The 23,175-nt window shown below is 40.7% G+C and overlaps 1 protein-coding gene across 1 annotated transcript in view; it reads left to right on the forward strand.

Annotated features, from left to right (window-relative positions):
- Nucleotides 1-1,218: 1,218 nt before the first annotated feature.
- Nucleotides 1,219-23,175, forward strand: part of LOC139160909 (uncharacterized) — a 49,638-nt gene continuing 27,681 nt past the window's right edge. The window contains exons 1-5 of the mRNA XM_070739408.1: nt 1,219-1,852; nt 2,611-2,881; nt 4,480-4,627; nt 6,402-6,586; nt 16,518-16,644. Coding sequence (XP_070595509.1) covers nt 1,240-1,852; nt 2,611-2,881; nt 4,480-4,627; nt 6,402-6,586; nt 16,518-16,644 — 1,344 coding nt within the window. The 5' untranslated portion in view covers nt 1,219-1,239. The remainder of the gene's footprint in view (nt 1,853-2,610; nt 2,882-4,479; nt 4,628-6,401; nt 6,587-16,517; nt 16,645-23,175) is intronic.

Raw genomic sequence — 23,175 nt, forward strand, 5'->3', positions numbered from 1 at the left:
TAAGTCGAGGACTTAACAGTTCACTTGAATGATGATGATCGTTCAAGCCACTCCCACCTGGTTACATGGCTGGCAAGCCACTCCCACGCAGTCACATGGCAATTAGGCCAGACCCACAAAATAAGCCACACCCACAGTGTGGCAGTAAAAATTTTGGCTTTCCATTACTGGGTGGAGGGTACAGGTCTGTGATGTGCTGCTTTGGGGGGCAGACGGACATATGCAGCCAGGTAGAAGCATCCCCTTTAAGGTGCAGAACATGGAGGCAAAGGCAGGCTGAGACTAGCCAAGGATGATGCAGCTGCAATTGCAGCTGCAATGGAGCTTGGCTGTCTGCGTAGCTTCCAAGCAGCAACAGGACCACCTGCCCAGGTGTTTTCTTTAGCGTTGGTTGTCTGTTTCACCAGATTTACAAGTTGGGCTCGCCCATCCAGTCAGCTGACTGACAAGCCATGCCCATCTGAAGCCACACCCACCCACCCTTCAAGACACACCCACAAAATAAGCCATGCTCACAGAACCAGTTGGGAAAAAATTCACATTTCACCCCTGTCCAAAAGGGATTACGGGGAGCACCAGGAGAACAAAGAAGGCTCTGTATCAGACATGGATGGTCAAGGCAAAGTAGTCCTGGGAATTTTGGGTGAATACAGGAGACACCAGACAGACAAACAGTTTTCTCACAGTCAATCAGAGCAGTGGAAATGTGTAAGAGCCACCCAAGGGGCAAGAAGCAGAGCATGGGATATCTCAGAATGGAGGATGCTATGGGAGACCTGAGGCAGGTGGGCTTGTGGCTTGACTAATCCTCCTAGGATGTCTCCCATCCCTGAGGAGCCCCATGCTCTAGTTAATGACCCACTCATTTATTTAACAAATCTACTGGGGACCACAGCGATGGGTGTTCATTACTTGAAGCAGTTTGTTTAACATTTGCCTGAATTTCAGCCCTAATGATCAGGTTATATTTGGTCATAACTCAGACTACCTTGACTAGCAATTAATTATAAACATCCTGACATGTTGACTTTCATCTAGAAGCCAAAAGCTTTACTAATAATAATTAATAATGATAATAATTTACTAGATTTGTATGCCGCCCCTCTCCGAAGACTCGGGGCGGCTAAAAATGTTCATAAGACTATAACTGAAAAAGATGTTTTAGAAACACCTTTTGTAATAAAATAAAATCCCTCTTCTTTATCCCTATTTTCCTTTGCAGAATAAATCATTGGCAAGATGAACAGAATCATTCATCTCAGCTTGGCCTTGATTGTGTTTTCCCTTGTCAGCCACGGTCACCAAGATATCGATCATCACCATGATCATCATGATCCCAAAGCTGCTATCAAGATCCAGGGCAACGTTGCTGATTTTGCAATTAAACTCTATAAAATACTGGCTGCAACCTCACATGGAGAGAACATTGTTTTCTCACCCTGCAGCATTTCTATAGTGCTTTCAGTTCTGTTATTAGGGGCAAAATCAGACACTCACGCAGAGATTTTAAATGGCCTTGGATTTAACTTGACACACATTCAGGAAGATGAGATCCACCGGGGGTTTCATGAACTTCTCCATCTGCTCACACACTCAGAGAAGGATTACAAGCTGGATATTGGACAGGCCCTGTTTTTAAAGGAAGGCATACAACCATTGCAGACATTTTTAGCTAAGGTTAAGGGATTCTATGAAGCAGAAATCCAAGCCACAAAGTTTCAGGAACCAAAAGAAGCTGAGAAACAGATCAATGATTATATAAAGGAAAAAACACATGGGAAAATTGAAAAATTAGTCAAGGATCTTGACCCAGAAACTGTCTTTGTTCTCACAAACTACATATTTTTTAAAGGTAATATTCATAGAGAAAAGGGATGATATCTAAGGATGCTGTTTGAGACAAACTAAAGCCTTTTGAGATTGGTAAAAGAGGGGTGGAATTGCTCAAACTCAGAAAAGAAAACTTAATTTCTAATCAATGCAAATTACAGGGACTAAAAATCTAGCCCAGTACAGAAATTTAAGTATATGTTTTTACCTCTCATATAATTACTTCACTACTGGGGTTGTACAAAACAGAAGCTATGCACTGTTTGTAACTACATTACATAGTTTTTCACTTCTGTGAAACTATTTTAGGAATGGTGGTTCCAGTTTTTTTAGAGCACCAAAGAGGGAGACCAGATAGGAATCCAAAGTGGCATAACTGATATTATCTCAGACTAATGAGTTATTCATAAAACTGGATTATAAATGTCACTAAAATGCGTCCTTGTAGAATTTAAAAACAACAAAAAGAGAAATCAATTGACTCTTCTAAATAATTCTGCTTGATATAAGATCACAGGCTGCACAACTCTCCATCTGAATAGAGTATACGTGCCTAGAGCTGTGCAGAATTTAGAATGGCTGTTTTATCAAGATTGAAGTAAAATGTATCAAGAAGGTGCTAGTCAGCATACGCAAATGAATCCAGAGCATCTTACTAGTTAAATTTTTGCCTTATTAAAGAAGATCACAACATCTTCCTGAGGGTAAATCCAATTCAGCTCAAACAGGTTTGATACTCTTATCCAAATATTACTGTGAGTCCTTTTTTGTTCTATTTAGGCAACTGGGAGACTCCTTTCGATCCAGAGGACACAAGGGAAGAGGACTTCTTTGTGGATCACAATACAACTGTCAAAGTCCAAATGATGCACAGGACCGGTTGGTTTTACTCCTATTTTGATAGGCAGCTGTCTTGCACAGTACTGCGGATGGACTACAATGGTACAGCAGCCACCTCATTTTTTGTTTTGCCTGATCCTGGAAAAGAGAACCAATTGGATAAGGCTCTGTCAAAAGATATTCTGACAAAATGGGCAAACGATGCACACAGGTAACACTTCGTTTTACTTTTTCTATATTTCTCCATAGTTAGCATATTGTTAAATATAACTAAAATCAATTCAGTGTCCATGCATTCTTTGCTATACTCTTCCAAAGGGTACATCTCATGGTATTGTCCTCCATGTATAAGAATGGAAGATTTGCCCATTACCTCTTAATCATATTAATAATTATTCTTCCCTCATTCCTTTGCAAACTAGCTGCAGACATGCCATTCAGATTGATATGTCCATGTGGAAAAATTTTTATCGTTGTTCTAAGTGGTGAGAGAGTATCCTAGAGGACTGAATAATGGTGTGTGGGGGGAGGACATTTGGTGAGGAGATGCCAAGCACATACAGTTCATTTGCGCAAGTGGAGGCACATATGCCCACTTCTCATGAAAATGGAGTTGTGCGCAACTCTCGTCCACCATTCATACAAATGGAGCTACACTGGCATGCCACACCTAGGTTCCAAATGGGCTGCAGTCTGGTATTGGGTCACAGGGGTTGGGGATTCCTGCTTTAGTCAATCAGCAGACTTGTCCTAATACAGATAGCACCCGTATATTAACTACTTTGGACAGTGATCATGGAAATACAACAGTAATAAACACTGGTAAAATTTCTGTGCCTGACCGCAATGCGCAGCAGAATGAAAGTAACATTGTAAAAGCAAAAATCAGTACCTACCTGTAATGCATTCAGTATTATTCAGTTGAAAAAGGATCCAGATAGTCCTCAAGTTACAATTGCAAATGGGCCCAAAATTTCTGCTCCCAAGCGAAGTCCAGAGTTTTGCTAGCTTTTATGACCCTTTTTTCCATAGTTGTTAAATGAATCACTGCAGTTATTAGATTAGTAACATGGTTGATAAATGGATCTGGCCTCTCCATGAAATGGGTTACTCAGAAGTTCAAAAATGGTCATCAATATGAGACACTTGCCAAGCATCTAAATTTTGATCAATGACTATGGGGATGCTACGATGGTAATAAGTGTGCAAAACAATCATGTCACTTTTTTCTCTGCCATTGTAATTGTAAATGGTCACTAAACAAATTGTTAAAAGTTGAGGACTACCTGTATTAACTATTGGATAGAAGTTCTTCAAGTTTGTGAGAGGTAACTGATGTAATGAAAATGAAACTTGTATTTTATTTTGGCCTGATAGGTTTTTAAAAAAAAATTATATATTTATTTTTGGAATTTTGTTTGCTTGACTTTCTTATAGGTTGATGTTTTAGTTTAGTTTTAAGCCACCTAGAATCATGTAGTATTGGGCAGCCTAGATATTCATCTGCAGAGTCTGCGGAGAGGGGCAGCATACAAATCTGATTAATAAATAAATAATAAATAAATAAATTCATTCAATCAATCAAATATCATTTATTTTGACAACAATGCCTGTTGGTTCCCATCAAATATTTTAAACAGATTGATAATGGTTGTTATGATAGCAACTAATTTCTTTGTTAAAAGTCTGGCTTCCATATGACAATGATGGCTTTGTTATGTGTGTTCTGTTTGTGTTTTGCTGATTTTAGTAAATATTACTACTTCTTAATTTTGCAATGAGTGAAAATGTCTTTCTATCTTTCTGAAGGGATACAGCAATGGTCTCCATCCCAAAGTTTAGCGTTTCAGCCACATACAGCTTAAAGGAAGCCCTCTCAAAGTTCGGTATTACTGACATCTTTACTGATCGTGCCGATCTCACTGGAGTCACCGGGGAGCCTTTGAAATTGTCTAAAGTAAGTAAAACCTTTACATTACTTGCATCATTTCAGGCAGGATTTCAGCAAGATGAATGGTATGGAATGGAATGGAATGGAATGGAATGGAATGGAATTGAATTGAATTGAATTGAATTGAATTGAATAATAATAATAATTAATAATAATAATAATTTATTAGACTTGTATGCCGCCCCTCTCCGAAGAATAGAATAGAATAGAATAGAATAGAATAGAATAGAATAGAATAGAATAGAATAGAATAGAATAGAATAGAATAGAATAGAATACCTTATTGGCCACGTGTGATTGGACACACAAGGAAGTTGTCTTTGGTGCATATGCTCTCAGTCTACATAAAAGAAAATACAGTGGTACCTCTACTTAAGAACGCCTCAACTTAAGAACTTTTCTAGATAAGAACAGGACAATCAAGATTTTTTTGTCTCTTCTTAAAAACCATTTTCTACTTAAGAGCCCGAGCCCTGAAAAATTTCCCAGGAAATTTGAGAGCGGCACAAAGGCCAGGCCAGTTTCCTGCCATTCTCCCTGGATTTCTCTCTCTGGCGCAGTGTATGGGAGGCAGCCTCGCACGGGGTGTATGGGAGGCGCGTGGTCCTCCTCGCCACCTCAGGATCCCTTTTTTTTTTAAAGCCTTAAAGCTTTGGATTCTTTTTTTTATTCCCTTCTTTCTTCGGCAGCAACTGTCCTCCTCCTCTTCTTCCTCCTACCCAAATTCCAAGCTTTTTTTCGTTTCCTAATGGGTTAGCACACATTATTTGCTTTTACATTGATAAGTATGGAAAAAATTGTTTCTACTTAAGAACATTTCTACTTAAGATCCTGGTCACAGAACAAATTAAGTTCTTAAGTTAAGGACTGCACTGGCTGCCAATTAGTTTCCAGTCACAATTCAAAGTGTTGGTAATGACCTATAAAGCCCTGCATGGCATCGGACCAGAATAGCTTCGGGATCGTCTTCTGCCGCACGAATCCCAGTATCCAACAGAGTTGGCTTCTCCGGGTCCCATCGACTAAATGATGTCGTCTGGCGGGCCCCAGGGGAAGAGCCTTCTGTGTGGCGGTCCCTCTTTCCCAATCTTAAAATCTGGTCACTTTAAATATATATAAAGAGCAAACTTACTTGACCTATCCATATTTGCAGAGAACTAAATTGATCATGGTCACTACACAGTTCCAGGTGAAGAAATACATAGGTTTTAATAGCACAAAATCTGATTAAAACCTTTGTTTGAAAAGACAGAACACAGAATTATGGAAATCCAATTTAACAATGCAAGATTTTGAAAGCTGGAAATGGTCTCTAGAATGGCTATTTTAATCTTCTTTGATTTGTCAGTGGCTTAAGTACAGAATGTCTAATAGCAGCCCTGGCTAATATTAGAACCAAGAATCCTGACGTGCACGAGGATACCAAGTTTCAAAGAGTGCCATGGCAAATCGTTCTGCATTAGTTATAAATGTTTCTTCATTTAAGTCAAAATATTGACCCACAATATTTACTTTTGGAACTCTAAAAACCATTTAAAAATCTACAATACTGTTTGGTTCCAATAACAAATGGGATTTGCTTTGGGTCCTTTCTATCCTTTTTGCCTTCAATTACTGTATTTTATCCCCTTTCCTTTACAATGGTGAAATTGGAACAATAAAGAGAAAGTTAACATAAGGCCTAGTAGTGTAAACTCACAGATCAGTGTAGCAAGTTGTCACAATTTCTGAGATATGTTTTGTACCCCAAACTTTGAACCTTTTCTTCCTTTCTTCTCAGATTACCCACAAAGCTGTGTTGACTGTTGATGAAACTGGAGCTGAGGCAGCAGGAGCTACTGCTGCAGAAGCAATTCCTTCGTCATTGCCTCCAGAATATAGATTTAACCGTCCTTTTCTATTCTTCATTTTTGATACAAGAGTCAATAGTATATTATTTGTGGCCAATATAAGAAACCCAACACAGCCATAAACAATAACAAAACCCCTGAACGTATTGGGTTTTGAAAACAGTTTCAAAAATAAAATAATATTGGAACATGAATTTCAAAAAAAGAAAGATTTTTGTTTATTCTTTTGCAAAGAAAACTTAACAAACCTATTTAGTTCCTGTGTGAATGCTCATACGAAATGAAATGGTTGGTAAATAGAAAAGAAAGTAAATGGGGGAGTGTTCAGATGGATTGTCTGTAGACTGATGATTAAACTAGGTAAAATAATGCCAAAATATAAAAAGATATATTTCCTTTGCTAATCAAGGTTAACTAAACGAGGGGAGTCAAACTCAAGACCCGTGGGCTGGATGCAAGTTTAAATCTGGTGTGAAGCGCCAGCCTGGAAATATCAATGGACTGGCTCACAGTGAAAACAGGTCATGGGCGGTGGGGCAGTTTCAGCCTCCACAGCCTACTGCAACATTCTGCCGACCTGTTTTCAGCTGGCAGAGTGCTGCAGGAAGACTGGATTGGATGGGACTTTTTTTAAAAAAAAAAATATTGAATATTCCTTTAAAAAACCATAGAAATTCAACAAAAATAGGCAAACAGAAAAAACAAAATGAAACAATATAAAACACATTAATTACAACAAAGACACACCATACACAATTAGCTACATACATAACGCTGATCAATACGAGCTCTTACAGTGAAATCATATTTATTTAAGGATCTATTAGTTATTAGCTATTAGTTGGTGTATCTTGCCAACCGCAACAAAAAGAAAAGAGATAAATGTAATAAATTAATCAGTGAAATAAAGTAATAAAGTAATTAGAAAAGGCCCTACAAAATAAGCCAAATGATACAAAAATTAGCACAAAAATAAAAAGAAGTCAAATAAAACAATAAATATAAAACCCCAAGTATGACCCAACTAAAATAACCCCATATAAAAACCCAAATCCAATCAACAGCAGCATACTGGTTTCTACATACCAGTCACATATAATTTGGGCATGTCATATATTAAGATTTACAGGCCCCAAGACTCGGCAAAGCCAGGTCTTAATAGCTTTTCGAAAGACCAGTAGGGTGGGTCCAGTGTTAACATTCGGGGAGAATTGGTTCCATAGAGCCAGGGCAGCATGTCCACACTTGATGAGTTTTCAGGGACTAATGAATCATGCAAGCCAAGTAGGAATGTATGCCACCTTGCTTACCTGCATAATTAAGAACATAAAAACATAAGAAGAGCCGTGTTGAATCCGGCCGAAACCCATTGAGTCCAGCATTCTGTGTCACACAGTGACCCACCAATTGTACATGGGGATCTTGAGCAGAAGGAGAAGGCAAAACCCTCCCTTTCCCTTGACCCTCAACAAATGGTACCCAAGGGAATCCTGGCTGCCACAACCAACATAGGGGTGGCACTTGGACATTCATTTCAATAACCACCGATACACTCCAATTATGTAGCTTGTATACATAGACAATGGAACGATCCACAAAGTAAAGGAGCGGTGTGATGTACTGTATCATTATTTCAGATTCCTTAGCATTGTTTGGTTCCAGGAGCAAATGGAGGTTGATTGGTTATTTTCCCTATTTATCTTAAATCATTAGACCTTGCCTCTTTCTTTTCACAACTGTTCAACCCACTATTTTTCAAGCTTGGTGACTTTAAGATGTCTGGACTTCAACTTCCAGAAGTTGTGAAGTCTTAAAAACTCTGATTTAAAATCTTCTCTAAGGAGAATCCAGCACTCACTTCAACAATGCATGGCTAAACTTGGAACAAAGAACAGAGAAAGTTAATATAGCCCTAGTAATGCAGAGTCACAGATCTGTGTAACAAATTATCATCCTTTCTGAGATATTTTTCTCTTCTTCCAAACTTTGATTCTCCCCCGCCTCCTTTTGTTCTCAGGTTACACACAAGGCTGTGTTGACTGTTGATAAAAGAGGAACTGAGGCAGCAGGAACCACTGCTTCAGAACTCATTCCTTTGTCAATGCCTCAAAGGATAATTTCTAACTGTCCATTTATATTGCTCATATTTTATAAAAATGTTACTTTATTTTACAGTCGTAAAACAACAGCAAGAAAACCCTAGAGTGTACTGGATTTTCAATACAGTTCAAAAATAAAGTATCACTGGAACATGAATTTCAAAGAAAGACAGTTTTTTTCCCCCTGCAAAAGTTAATAAATCTATTTGATTCCTGTGTGAATCGTCATATGAAACCCATAATTTCTAAATAGAAAAAAATGGGGGAGGATTTTGGGGGGAGGATTCAGGTATATTGTCTGTAGATTGAAGAGAAAATGCAGCACTCACTCACTCATTCATTCATTCATTCATTCATTCATTCATTCATTCATTCATTCCAATACACAATACATATTGAAGAGGATAGACATGAGGTATTATATATAAAGAAAGGATATAAAAGTAGAGAAGATATATGAAAGGAAGAAAAGATATATGATATATGAGATAAGGAGAGACAATTGGAAAGGGGATGAAAGGCAGGCTAGTGCACTTATGTACGCCCCTTACTGACCTCTTAGGAACCTGGAGAGGTCAATTGTGGATAATCTAAGGGAGAAATGTTGGGGATTAGGGGTTGACACTACTGAGTCAGGTAATGAGTTCCACGCTTCGACAACTCGATTGCTAAAGTCATATTTTTTACAGTCAAGCTTGGAGCGATTAATATTAAGTTTGAATTTGTTGCGTGTGTTGTTGCGGTTGAAGCTGAAGTAGTCATTGACAGGCAGGACGTTGCAGCATATGATTTTGTGGGCAATAGTTAGATCATGTTTTAGGTGTCACAGTTCTAAGCTTTCAAGACCTAGGATTGATAGTCTGCTTATGTAGGGCATTATGTTTCGAGTGGAGGAGTGAAGGGCTCTTCTGGTAAAGTATCTTTGGACATTTTCTAGGGTGTTGATGTCCGAGATGTGGTATGGGTTCCAGACAGATGAACTGTATTCAAGGATTGGTCTGGCAAAAGTTTTGTAGGCTCTGGTGAGTAGTGTGAGATTGCTGGAGCAGAAGCTGCGTAGGATCAGATTAACAACTCTAGAAGCCTTTTTGGTGATATTGTTGCAGTGGGCTTTAGCACTTAGGTCATTTGATATTAGTATTCCAAGGTCTTTTACTGAGTGGGAGTTGGCTGTGAGATTTTGTTTATTCAGTTTATATATGAGGTTTGGATTCTTTTTGCCGATGTGGAGGGTAGAGCATTTGTTGGTTGATATTTGAAGTTGCCAAGTGTTAGACCAATCTGAGACAAAGTCGAGGTCTTTTTGGAGAGTAGATGTGTTGTCCATGGTGTTGAATAGTTTTACATCATCGGTGAAAAGAACACAGTTGCTTGTGATATGACCGCAGAGGTCGTTGATGAAGAGAATGAAAAGAGTAGGACCTAGTACGCTGCCCTGGGAAATGCCATTTTTGACAGGGATGGGGATGGAAATGGCGCTTCCAATTTTGATCACTTGTTGCCTATTTGTCAGGAATGCAGTAATCCAGCTAAGGAGGAATTCTGAGACGCCATAGGATTTGAGTTTTATGGGGTAATTTGTCGTGAACCACTGAGTCGAAGGCTTTGCAAAAGTCAATATAAATTGCATCAATGGATTTTCCTTGATCTATTTTGGCCAGGAGAGTGAGAGCAAGCGAAAGGCAGGTGTGCACACACTCTGCAAGACTAGCTTGGCTCCTCTGGGCTCTGCCTACGACAATTTCAAACAGGGACCTGCCTGTGAGGAGGCGGCAAGGCCAGTTGGGTACAGCAAGCCTATAAGCACAGGGCTTGAGCAGCAGAAAGGTGCATCCAGCTTGTTCCTGTTGCAGCCCATGTAGCGGCCAGGCACCTGCCATGGGAGCTGTGTGCTGCTCTGGAGCTGCTGCTGCTGTTCCCCATGGTGGAGGTGCTAATGCACCACAATTCTTGAGCACTCACTGCTTCTGCCACTGTGGCTACTGATGTTGCAGGGCCTAGCAGTCAGCTAGAGAGCACCGGGCCTCAGGTTGGACTCGCCACCCCTTCAGCTCTGCCTCCCACCCTACCGCACTTGCTCACTCAGGCTGGTCATCCTCCACCTGTCCTCCCACATTCTTCAGGCAGGGTATGCAGGCAAGGGCAGTGCATTGGAATCTCTTGCAGGAACTGCCATCAGTTCCTTGGTGTTGTGTCCAGTGACCCTCCCACATCTCTGGTTCTCGAGTGAAGCAGGAGGGGGAAGAAACTCTTGCAGGCTGCCTGAGACAAAGAATCTGCCTTTCCTCCTTCCTTCCCTCTCTGTTAGCAGGAAACTTTTGGCTGCATGCTACATGCAAGAAATCTTTCTTTCTTCCAAACTCCACCAGAAATGAGTCCTCATGAGACTCATCATGCCTGCACAGCCACTTGGATTGAAAGGGGAGAAAGATATCTTCAATTCAGTGTGCAGTGTAAAGTTGTTGCACACTGCTGCAAAATTATCCACACTGGTTTGCATTTCCTGCTCTGATCCAGCATTCAAGGCACAGTTGTCAGCAAAGAGGAGGTCACGTAGCACAGTCTCATTTATCTTGGTGACATCCTGGAATCTTCGCAGATTGGACAGTTTCCCATCGGTCCTGTATCTCAGGCTAACTCCCAGGAAACTGTTCCGGAATGCATCTGACAGCATGGCTGAAAACATTATGCTGAACAAGATTGGTGCCAACACGAACTCTTGCTTGACACCATTTCTGACGAAAAAGGCCTCTGAAGCTTCTCCATTGTTCAGCACACAGGCCATCATACCGTCATGAAATTGAAGTACCATCAGAATGAATTTATCAGGGCAGACAAATTTTGACATGATGTGCCACAGGCCTTCATGACAGTCTCAAAAGCCTTAGTGAGATACACAAAGATGGTGTACAATTCACGATTCTGCTCTTGACCCCTCTCTTGGAGCTGTTGGGCGGCGAAGATCATGTCCACAGTGCCACACTATTTGCGGAAACTGCACTTTTTGATGAAAATCTCTGTATGTCATGATATCCAGTGATTTCTGCAAAAAGTGTGGTATCTGCAAAAAGCGTGGCACTGCGGACATGATCTTCACAATAATACACACACCTACAGTATATATCCCCGTGGACACTATTATTTTCCCCATTTTTTAACTAAGCAAGTCACTATTATTTGTTTCTATGTTTATCCAATTTTCCATGGCTGCCCATCTCAAGCATGTAATTCTTGGCCATGAACAATCATAAAACAGTTAAGAATAATTACAATATAATGTGAATTAAATATTTATGGCAGCTGAGAAAAATCATCATAGATATTAATATAGCCAGAAAACAGATCTTCTCAAATCTCAGGACACCAACCTGAAAAAAAAGCTAGTTAGATCTACAAGGATTATGAAAGGCTAAAAGGGTCACCTGACTAGATAATCTTCTGCTAAAAATCTCATACTTTCCTCATTTTGAATGTCATTGGCATAGCCAATCATGAAGGTTTATTGCCATTTTTGTTTCCTAGTCTTCAGGCTGTTGTTATAATAAATATCTCTGCAAACCTTTGGTTAATGGTTAAGGGAATATTTCCACGTCATTCTGCCTTCTGGTGATATAAATAGTAGGGGGATAAGGGGGGAAAGGCCCATTTGAATGAAAGAAAGTTCTCCATGTATACAGTAAGTAATCTTGTGGGGTGTGATTGGGGATTTAAAATCACTATATACAATTTGCATGGTAATGTTGCTTCCTTTCACGTAGTTTACAAAACATACACATTTGAACTTACTTCTGATACTAGAAGTGCAGTAATGATGTTTATGCTTTATATTCCTATATTTAGAATTCTACAAAACAGCAACTTAATAGCATCTACTATTACCCGGTAAACACTTGAATACCGTATTACCCGAGAAAAGGATAATATTTAACAAAAAGCAGGAAAAGAACATATATATTTCAGATTTGCATAAACCATTATAAGCAGTATGTGTTGAAATATGTATATATGTGAAGAGTACAGAGAGAGAAGGAAGGTCACTGGCCTTTCTAGATAAGAGAAAATTAATGCAATTTTCACATTAATGGAAGTTTAAACTCATTTTACACTTTTGAACTGGTTCATATACAACAATACAACTTACCTAATTATTCATATGGGATTATTATTATCCCATAATTCAATGTCGGGGGAAATAAATAATGATACAAAACTTGTGTTTGTATGTTTATACTGTATTGGTATACTGTATTTACTAATGTATTTTGTTAGATTCATATGCTGCCTTTCCTCCTAGGCAGCATATGTAGGATATTCTCCTTCCATTTTTCTCCCAAAATACCAAAGTCATTTATTGAGGTTTTAAAAAGAAAAATGCACTTCAAATATTTTTACTCTGTTTATGATTTGAAAACACTTTCTTTTGCAGAATATCCTAATCCTCTTCTTGAGATATGAAAGATCACTTAATGAATGCTCGAAGTTATGATAGGTGCCCGAAAAACTACATACAACCCTGCTTCAAAGTTACATTAGCTGCAGCACCTCCACAGTCCTTTACCTTTATGACCAACCACTGGGATGCTGCAGTACCCCTGCCTCTCTTTCCCATCCCAATGAGACCCTGTGTGCCTCCAGGAAGCAGCCACTGTTTTTACTTGTCTGGTAATTTCTTCCGAAAAGGGTGGCTATTTGGTAGCATTTACCCTGATCAGCTGGCCATTGGGAGACTGCAAATCTCTCCTGGCTCTTGCTAAGCTTTGCAAAATCAGATCCTGCACACTAACGCAGGAGCTACAAGAAGAGTTTCCTAAAGCCTTTCCCTTCTTTTAACACCTCCCTCGCACAGAATGCTAAATTTCTTCAGTAAAATAAGAAAAGCTAGGAGGGACAGACTTGTTGATCTTTTCCTCCATCTTTTCCTCCCTCTACCCTCCAATCTCCATCTCCTTATACATTTTAATTTGCAAAATTTAAATGCATGCTAGAAAGAATGTGACGAAATCTGTAAGCTATTTACCTTGACCCCAATCTGAAGAGTAGAGGAAAGGGATGAAGCAAGCAAATAAAATCTTTCTGCAGCTTTTTGCTTTGAGAAACTGAAGAAAACCTTTAGCTCAAAAGGTTTAGTCAGCTAGAGCACGATACATGTAGAAAACAAGAAGGGCAGTAGAGAAGAAGCTGGTAACTACAGGCCAGTTAGCTTGATATCAGTTGTAGTTAAAATGATGGAGACTCTACTCAAAAAGAGGATAAATCAGCACCTAAAAAACAATAACGTATTGGACCCAAATCAGCATGGCTTTACTGAAGGCAAATCATGTCATACTAATCTCATTGATTTCTTTGACTATGTCACAAAGGTGTTGGATGAAGGTGGTGCCGTGGATATTGCCTATCTGGACTTCAGCAAAGCCTTTGATACGGTTCCACATAAAGAGCTGATAGATAAATTAGTGAAGATTGTACTTAATCCCTGGATAGTGCAGTGGATTTGCAGCTGGCTAAACGTAGACATCAGAGAGTTGTTGTTAATGGCAAGTATTCTGAGCAGAGACTGGTTACAAGCGGTGTGCCCCAAGGGTCTGTTCTGGGTCCTATTCTTTTTAATATGTCTGTGAGTGACATAGGGGAAGGTTTGGTAGGGAAGGTTTGCCTATTTGCTGATGACTCTAAAGTGTGTAATAGGGTTGATATTCCTGGAGGCGTCTGTAATATGGTAAAAGATTTAGCTTTACTAGATAAATGGTCAAAGCAATGGAAATTGCAGTTTAATGTTTCCAAATGTAAAATAATGCACTTGGGGAAAAGGAATCCTCAATCTGAGTATTGTATTGGCAGTTCTTTGTTAGCAAAAACTTCAGAAGAGAAGGTTTTAGGGGTAGTGATTTCTGACAGTCTCAAAATGGGTGACCAGTGTGGTCAAATGGTACAAAAAGCAAGTAGGATGCTTGGCTGCATAGCTAGAGGTATAAAAAGGAGGAAGAGGGAGATTGTGATCCCGCTATATAGAGCGCTGATGAGACCATATTTAGAATACTGTGTTCAGTTTTAAATTAAATTGGATTACGATGTTCACATTGTTTCTTTTATATATTGTAAGCCATCCCAAGTCCTTGGAGAGGGGCGGCAGATAAATCATATCATATCAATCAATCAATAATGACCGGTCCCAAACCAGTCCAGCAGTCACCGTGGATTTCCAAAAAACCTCTGAACATAGGGTCATTTTCAGGAAGGAAAGTGTGTGCAAAATAATGTACTTCCATGATAGGACATAAGATTTTCAAAAGTTATAGCCATTGAAGGGCAGAGGTGGAGAGTTTCCTATTTTAGCACTTAATTTTCAATGGGGTTTTTCTTTTTTTTCCTCCAGCCCTTCACTTAAATTCTCTTTCTTTTCCAGATGACTTCCAAACCTTCAGATCAATCAATCATTCCGTCCGTGGCCACTTTGGCTTGGAAGACTTTTGCAAGTTGTTTTCTGATGCCGCCGGTCATGAGCTCTATACTGGCTCTCTGGGGGGTTTGTCACCCCCTTCCAGATCACTGGCAGTGTCCCACTTCTTCACTGCCCTTTCAGGGTGGTTCTGACCTGGTTCTAATTGAACCAAATCCCCAGGTGACATGGATATTGGGATCCCCTGTGGAATAAGGGAAACTCCGTGTCACCATGGTGCTTGGCCATGTCCCTCCCCTAACCAAGCCCAAAATTTCTGATGCTAAGTGAGACATTTGTTAAATGGATTTTATTCCAATTCACAAGCTTCCTGGTCACAATTTTTGAGTGAAACACTGCAGTTGATAAGTTAGCAACCAGTTATTAAATTAATTTGGCTTCCCCATTGATTTTGCTTGTCAAAAGGTCACAAGATCACATGATCCCAACACACTACACCTATTATAAATAGGAGTCTATATCTAGGTTGTGGGTTTTTTTAACCACAGGAAAGAAGATAATAAACCTTCATTATACTTTGAAAACTCCAAATAATGCCAAAAAATGTCAATTGTTTTTGAGAGCAAAAAACAATACCTACTTGTAATGCATTTCACTTGATACTACCCAGATTAAGAAAAGGATACAGGTAGTCCTCAATTGATCCCCAAATCTATGTAGCCTAGCAAGACAGCTTTAAGAGAGTTGCTCTATTTTCTTGCCATAGTTGTTAAATGATTCACTGCAGCTTAGTAACATAGTTGTTAAGTGAATCTGGTTTTCCCATAATTGTTTCTTGTCAGAAGATCATAAAAGCTGATCATATGATCCCAGGACAGTGCAACTGTCATAAATATGAAACAATTGCCAAGCATCTGAATTTTGATCATATGAGCATGGGGATGCTCAACTGCCACTTGTTTCAATGGTGTTGTAACTTTGAATGGTCACTAAACAAACTGTTATAAATCAAGAACTTCCTGTATTAACTATTCGATGAACATTCTTCAAGCCTGTTGGAAGTAACTGGGGTAATGAAAATGAAACTGGTTTATTTTGGTCCAATAGAGTTTTTATTTTATTTTATTTTGGTATCTTGGTTAGTTGACTTTGCTATATCTTGATGTTTCCATTTAGTTTTAAGCCATCTATAATCACATAGTGGTTAGACAGCATATAAATTCATTCATTCAATCAGTCTATCAAGTCCAATACTCATTTTGACAGCAGTGCCTATATTGATATCACTCAAACATTTTAGACAGATTTATAATGGTTGCTATGATAAGAACTAATACCAAGGATTTCTCTATTAAAAGTCCAGCATCCATATGACAATGATGGCTTTAGTTTGTGTATGAGTGTGTGTTACTGGTTTTAGTAAGTATTACTGGGTTTACGTCTTAACTTTGTGATGTCTAGAATAAAAATGACTTTCTTTCTCTCTCTCTCTCTCTCTCTCTCTCTCTCTTTCTTTCTTTCTTTCTTTTCTTTCTTTCTTTTTTCTGAAGGGATACAGCAATGGTCTACATCCCCAAGTTTATTATTTCAGCTACCTATAGTTTACAGGGACCCCTCGCCCAGCTTGGTATTAGTGAAATCTTTACTAATGATGGGAAGGCTTTGAAATTGTCTAAGGTAAGTAAAATATTTATAATGTTTGCGTCATTTCACGCAAGATTTCAGCAAGATGAAGCTAGATTTCATAGCGGAAATGTCAATAAGGGGGACTAGGTTAAAAATCTCACCCTTGCAAAAAAAAAAAAAAAGGAAAGGAAAAAGAACTTTCCCTTCCAATTGCTGTTTTGTAAGCCAAACATTGGCCAACTAGGAAAGATGCATCTGTATTTACCGTGTTAGAAAAGTTAACCAATTAAGTGCAACAGGAGCCCAGAAGAAGAATAAAAGAGAAATTACTTATTTTATTTTTTGACTTCTATGCCACCCAATCCCAATGGGACTCAGGGCGGCTTATAACAATGAATAGTTTATTGTAGTACATACAATAAACAAGTCAAATAATTGTAGTACATACAATAAAAAAGTCAAAAAATTAGTAATAAGAACAGAAAAACCCGTAATAAATCTAACCTCACATACAGTCTATAGAGAAATAGTTGCAAATTGGACGTGTTATAACATTCATAGCCCCCAGGTCTGCCAGCAAAGCCAGGTCTTCAAAGCCTTTCGGAAGGATAGCAGGTTGGGAGCAGTACAGATATCGGGGGGGTAGTTGATTCCATAATGTTGGGGCAGCCACAGAGAAGGCTCTCCCCTGTGGGCCCGTTAGCTTGCGTTGTTTAGTCGATGGGACCTGGAGGAGGCCAACTCCTTGGGATCTGATTGGTCTCTGGAAGGTATATGACAGGAGACGGTCTTGTAAATAAACTTTCATTCTTGCAAGAGTGGACCACTTGATCAGATCAAAATGCTTCGTATCATCGAGGCAAATTTTCAAATACAAATGCCACATATTTATACAATCCATTTCCTTAACCTCACTCCTCTTACTTCCTTGACCACTCCCCCCTCACACAACATTTTATATAATGATTTTTGGCAGGCTTTTACAGTATTTGGCTCTTGTTTTTGGTACCTCCCAACTCTGAGACCTGCAAACATTAATCACTTATATCTAATGATGGGCTACGAGCCGGAACGCTAAATTGTGCTTGCCGACGTGGCTTGTAAGTTCTTGCAGGACCAGAGCAATTTTGCTGCTGCACCTGCGAAGGTAGCAAAATCGCTCATGGAGCCGCAGGTAAAACCTTGCTGAAACACAGGCGCGATTTTGCTACCTCCACAGGTGCAGCAGCAAAATTGCTCTGGTCCCGCAAGAACTTACAAGCCACGTCAGCGAGCGCAATTTAGCGTTCCGGCTCGTAGCCCATCACTGCTTATGTAGCAACTTATTTCTCAATTTCATGTCTTTATCTGGTTACCCTGCCCTGTTCCCGTATTCTAACTATATAAACCTGGAGACAGACTAACTAGAGAATTTTAATAGTCTTAAACAGATTTTGCAACAACAATTCTTACACATTCATCTTTACAGATTTATCTCTTACAAGAATTAAAAGGTCACTTCTCGCAGCTCAGAATGTCTCAGGAACATGACAGGGAAATTTGACTTTTCTTTTTAATATACAGTACAGGAAAAAATATCATAGAACAGGAATTGCAGCAATTATAACATATCTAGAGGGAGAAAACTTGTGTGTCTGGTCACATCTCTTGTGATTATCTGGTCTGGTCACATTTCTCTTGTGATCATCAAGTAGATTAGACTAGAAAATTAGTCAAGTAGACTAGAAAATTGAAGAACAAATGAAATATAAATAAGCAGTTGACTTGACTGACATCCCATTTGTAGATAACTCAATTTATCATAGTTGCTGCATGGTTCCAGGTATAAAATATATACATACATACTTATTTATTTATTTATTGGATTTGTATGCCACCCCTCTCCAAGGACTCGGGGCAGCTCACAGCATATACCAAAAAACATAACAATACAATTTATCCAGTTAATGTACTAAAAAGATTCTTAAAAATTGTAACTTGAAACATTCATTTGCATTCATTCAATAAATCACACTATGGACATTCATTGGTCATGGGAGAGATATAATGTCCCCAGGCCTAGCGGCAAAGATGTGTTTTTGAACTCTTTTGGAAGGCAAGGAGGGTGGGGGCAGTGCGAATCTCTGGAAGGGGCTGATTCCAGAGGTCTGGGCCCCCCACAGAGAAGGCTCTTTTCCCTAGGCCCCGCCAGCTGATATTGTTTGGTCGACGGGACCCGAAGGAGACCAACTCTGTGGGACCTCACCGGATGCTGGGATTTGTGTGGCAGAAGGCAGTCTCAGAGATAGTCTGGTCCTATGCCATGTAGTGCTTTATAGGTCATAACCAACACTGAATCGTGTCCGGAAACCAATCGCCAGCCAATGCAGTCTTATATACTTACATACATACATGCATGCGAGCCCACATGAGATTTGGCTTCTGCGCATGCACAGCAAGCAAAATCTTGCGTGAAGGCGCTCGTGTGAACAAAATTTCAACAATTTTTGCTGATTTTTTGCTTCTGCGCATTCACGGAAGCAAAAATATCAGTGAAAATCACTGAAATCTCACTTGCGCATGCATACTCACACAATATTCTGCTTGTTGCGCATCCACAGAAGCCAAATCTTGTGCCGATGCACACGTGCCTGCGACAGCCTTGGAGGGTGCACCAGTAGCACCAAAGACGACAGTCCTTAGTTGATACATACTGAAATGAATGAGACTCAGACAGGAGTGCAAGATGGTTCCGTTTATTCAGCTCTCTCGAAAGTGACTTCAGCAAGGAACGCATCTGAGCTGTCAGTGTCAGAACAGCCCTTTTTATACGTTTAAGGCTCGCGCCTAAAAGAAACGGCCGTGCGTCTTAGCCAATCAGACGCGGCCAAGGTTTATTCATAGTTTAAACAGTATTTACAAGGTATTTTCTTTTACAGAGTTTTACATTGGTTATATACAGACTTAACACCCCTCCCTCATTAGTTCAGCCAAACTGTCAATCAGTGAGCCAAGTGACGTAGTCCTCCAATCGATTGGGCCGGCGTGACGTGCGCTCAGACCTGCGCAGATCATTACCGGCTGGTATGTCTATGGTGGAGGTTGGCTCGTCGTTGTCTCCTGTCCGCGGCTGGGCCCAAGTTGGGGCTCTGGCCTGCGGAGACAAGTATGCTGATGGCGCACCGTGCCCAGAAGAGGAGGAAGGCTCGGCGTCGCTGGAGGAAGCATCAGGCCGTGGTAAGTCCTTTTGTAATTCCAAAAGTTCGAGTTGCGAATTAATGTCTGCTTGGGGGGAAGAATTTCCGTTAGCGGCCGGCTCTTCATTTGGTGTTATGCGCCCCCTTAAATGATCGATGTGCCGCCTCCATGTGCGGCCATCTTCCAATTGTACCACATAAGATTTTGGGGCTGTTTGTTGCAATATTTTTCCTTTCAGCCAACTCAACCCCCCGTCAAAATTTCTAGCAAAAACCAGTTGCCCTAGGTACATATTTCTTTCAGGTGCTGTACATGTTTCATTATTTACATTTTGAGTACAATAACGAGGGTGCAACCTGTCCAGGGGGGACCTTATTTTTCGACCCATTAAAATTTCTGCTGGGCTTTTGTTTGTGATGGAATTTGGGGTGATATGCTGCATTAATAAAAATTGATCTAATTTGTGTTGTATTTCCCCTGGGCCTGCCCTGCGCAAGGCTTCTTTGGCCACACGTACATAACGTTCTGCAAGGCCATTAACCCATGGCGAGTAAGGGGATGTGAGTGCGTGTCTGACCCCTAAGTTGCTTAAAAAGCACTCAAATTGTCTGGCAGTTAATTGTGGCCCGTTATCTGAAACTAGGATGTCTGGGCACCCATGTGTGGCAAACAAATGGTATAATGCTTTAATGGTGGCACAAGTAGTAATGTTTTGCATAGCAATGATTTCCACCCATCTGGAGAACGCGTCTACCACAATTAAAAAGTTTTGGGTTCCAATAGGCCCTGCGAAGTCAATATGAATGCGGGACCATGGCCCCGTGGGTCTTTCCCATTCCAGAGGTGTTGTTTTCGGGGGATTGGGCCGTGACTCCTGGCAAGGGTCACAGTTTGCTACCCATTGTTCAATGTCCCTATCTAAACCTGGCCACCACAAATAGCCCCTGGCCAACCCTTTCATTCTGACAATGCCTGGGTGGCCTGCATGCAACATACTTAGTACCTTCTGTTTTAAGGTATTGGGAATGACCACCCTGTCACCCCATAACACGCATCCCTTCAAGTAGGATAATTCCAACCTTTTAGATTTAAATTCTGACAGCCCAGTTTCCTCAGAGTCTCCCAACCAACCTTTTTGAATACAATTGATTATTTTTAACAATAGTAAATCCTTCTTAGTGTGCTCAGCCACCTCTTTGGCAGTGGTCAGGCAGTTTTCCTCAAGGTCAATTAGTAAGACATCCTCTGTGGGGGTTGGATCTGAGACTAACTCGGGCATGGGGCATCTACTTAACCCGTCAGCATGATTTATTGATTTTCCCCCCTTGTGTGTTAGATGGTATTGGTATCCTGACAGGAAAAGGGCCCATCTTATTAATCTAGGGGACATGAAGGGAGGAGTTGGTTTATTGGCAGCTAGAAGACCAAGCAGGGGTTTGTGATCTGTTATTAGTTCAAAACTCCTCCCACAGAGATAATAATGGAATTTCTTAACGCTAGAGACTAGGGCCAATGCCTCTTTGTCTAATTGGCTGTAGTTTCTCTCTGCCATGGACAATGTTTTAGAAAAGAAGGCGATGGGGGCCTCTGTATTGTTTGGCATTATGTGAGCTAATACCCCGCCAACCCCATACGCCGAAGCGTCGCACGTGAGCCTTATTGGCAAAGTTGAGCTATATTGAACCACTACGCTTTTAGAGGTCAATAACTGTTTTATTTTATGAAAAGCTTCGCGCTCCATTGTGCCCCAGGTCCAGGGAACTCCCTTCTGCAGCAGTCGGTGTAGTGGTTCTGCTGCCGTTGCCTTCTGTTTAAGGAAGACAGAATAAAAATTAAGGAGGCCCAGAAATGCTTGGAGTTCTGTCTTATTATTTGGCTCGGGTGCTTTGGTTATGGCCTCTAGTTTGTCTGCTGTGGGGTGTATTCCCTCACTGTCTATTCTATAGCCCAGAAATTCTATGCTACTTGCTCCCCATACACACTTGTCTGGTTTTACTTTTAACCCCTTAACTTGCAGTCTAGCCAATACTTCTCTGATGCGCATGTTTAATTCTGCTTGGTTTTTTCCTGATATAAATATATCGTCAAAATATGGGGAGGTTCCTTTTATACCTACCAATAATCGTTCCATGAAACTTTGGAAAATACCTGGGGCGGTACTGACCCCGAATTGCAGGCGGGTGCACCTAAAAGCACCCCTATGGGTCACTATGGTCTGGGCCAGGGATGTGGCCTCATCGACCGGAAGCTGTTGGTATGCCTGTGCCAGGTCGATTTTCGAAAATACTCTCCCTTCCCCCAAAGAATGAAGCAATTGTTGGACCACTGGGATCGGGTATGGATGGTGTTGAAGGGCCTTATTGATAGTGGCTTTGTAGTCTGCACAGACCCTTAAGGAGCCATCAGGTTTAACTGGAGTGACAATGGGGGTTTCCCATGGCGCTTGTTCTACAGGGACTAAGATGCCCTGGGCAATCAATTTGTCCAGTTGGAAGTCTAGTTTAGGCAATAGTGGTAGGGGTACCCTGCGAGGCTTAAGTCTGACTGGGGGTACCTTGGGATCTAGAGAGAAGGAGATAGGGGCCCCATTATAGGTGCCCAAAGTAGGGCTGAAAACCTCAGGAAATTCTTGGATAAAGTTAGGAATATCAGGTTCAACATTTACATGACAAAGACCCAGTATTTCAATTCCCAAAGGAGACATCCATGTTAACCCCAGGAGGGAGTGTTTGGCTTCCTCAACCACAATCAGAGGAAGAAAATATTCACAATTTTTAAATTTCACAGGCACCTCTACTTTCCCCAAAACAGGTATGACATTACCTTGAAAATCCCTTATTATTAAAGTTGAGTTAACAAAATCAGTTTTAAGAAAATTTGGCATATACATTTTGAATTTGTCCCAAGGCATAATAGAATGCTTAGAGCCTGTATCTAATTCTAGGTTACAAGGTTTGTTATTTAAAAGTAGTGAGATGATAATCTTGTTCCCTCCTTTAGCAGTTGCGCAATTTACGTAAGTTTGTGCTTTACCTCGTGCGTAGTCACGGTTAGCGGTAGAGTCGTTTCTGCGATTGAAGCCTCTGGAAAATTTGTTGTCTCGCGGTTGTTGTGCCTGGTTGTTGAAACGTTGTTGGCGGGGTGTAGAGAAGGACTCCTCTGGAAGGGGCGCTCTGCAAGCCTCGGCGATGTGCCCGCGTCGATTGCAGCGGCGGCAAATGGCGTCCCTGAAGGGGCAACGCTGTCGTGGGTGATTTCCTCGGCAACCGGGGCATGGGTTGGAGGGGCGTTGGTATCTGGGTTGTCTGGCTTGCTCGGAAGGCAGCAGGAGACAGGTGTCGTCGTCCGTGGCAGCTGGGCTGAGGTCATCTGTGGTTTCGGCGCGGGAAACAGCAACGGAGATTT

The sequence above is a fragment of the Erythrolamprus reginae genome, chromosome 1 (genome assembly GCF_031021105.1).
Source record: "Erythrolamprus reginae isolate rEryReg1 chromosome 1, rEryReg1.hap1, whole genome shotgun sequence".
Taxonomy (NCBI): Eukaryota; Metazoa; Chordata; class Lepidosauria; order Squamata; family Dipsadidae; genus Erythrolamprus; species Erythrolamprus reginae.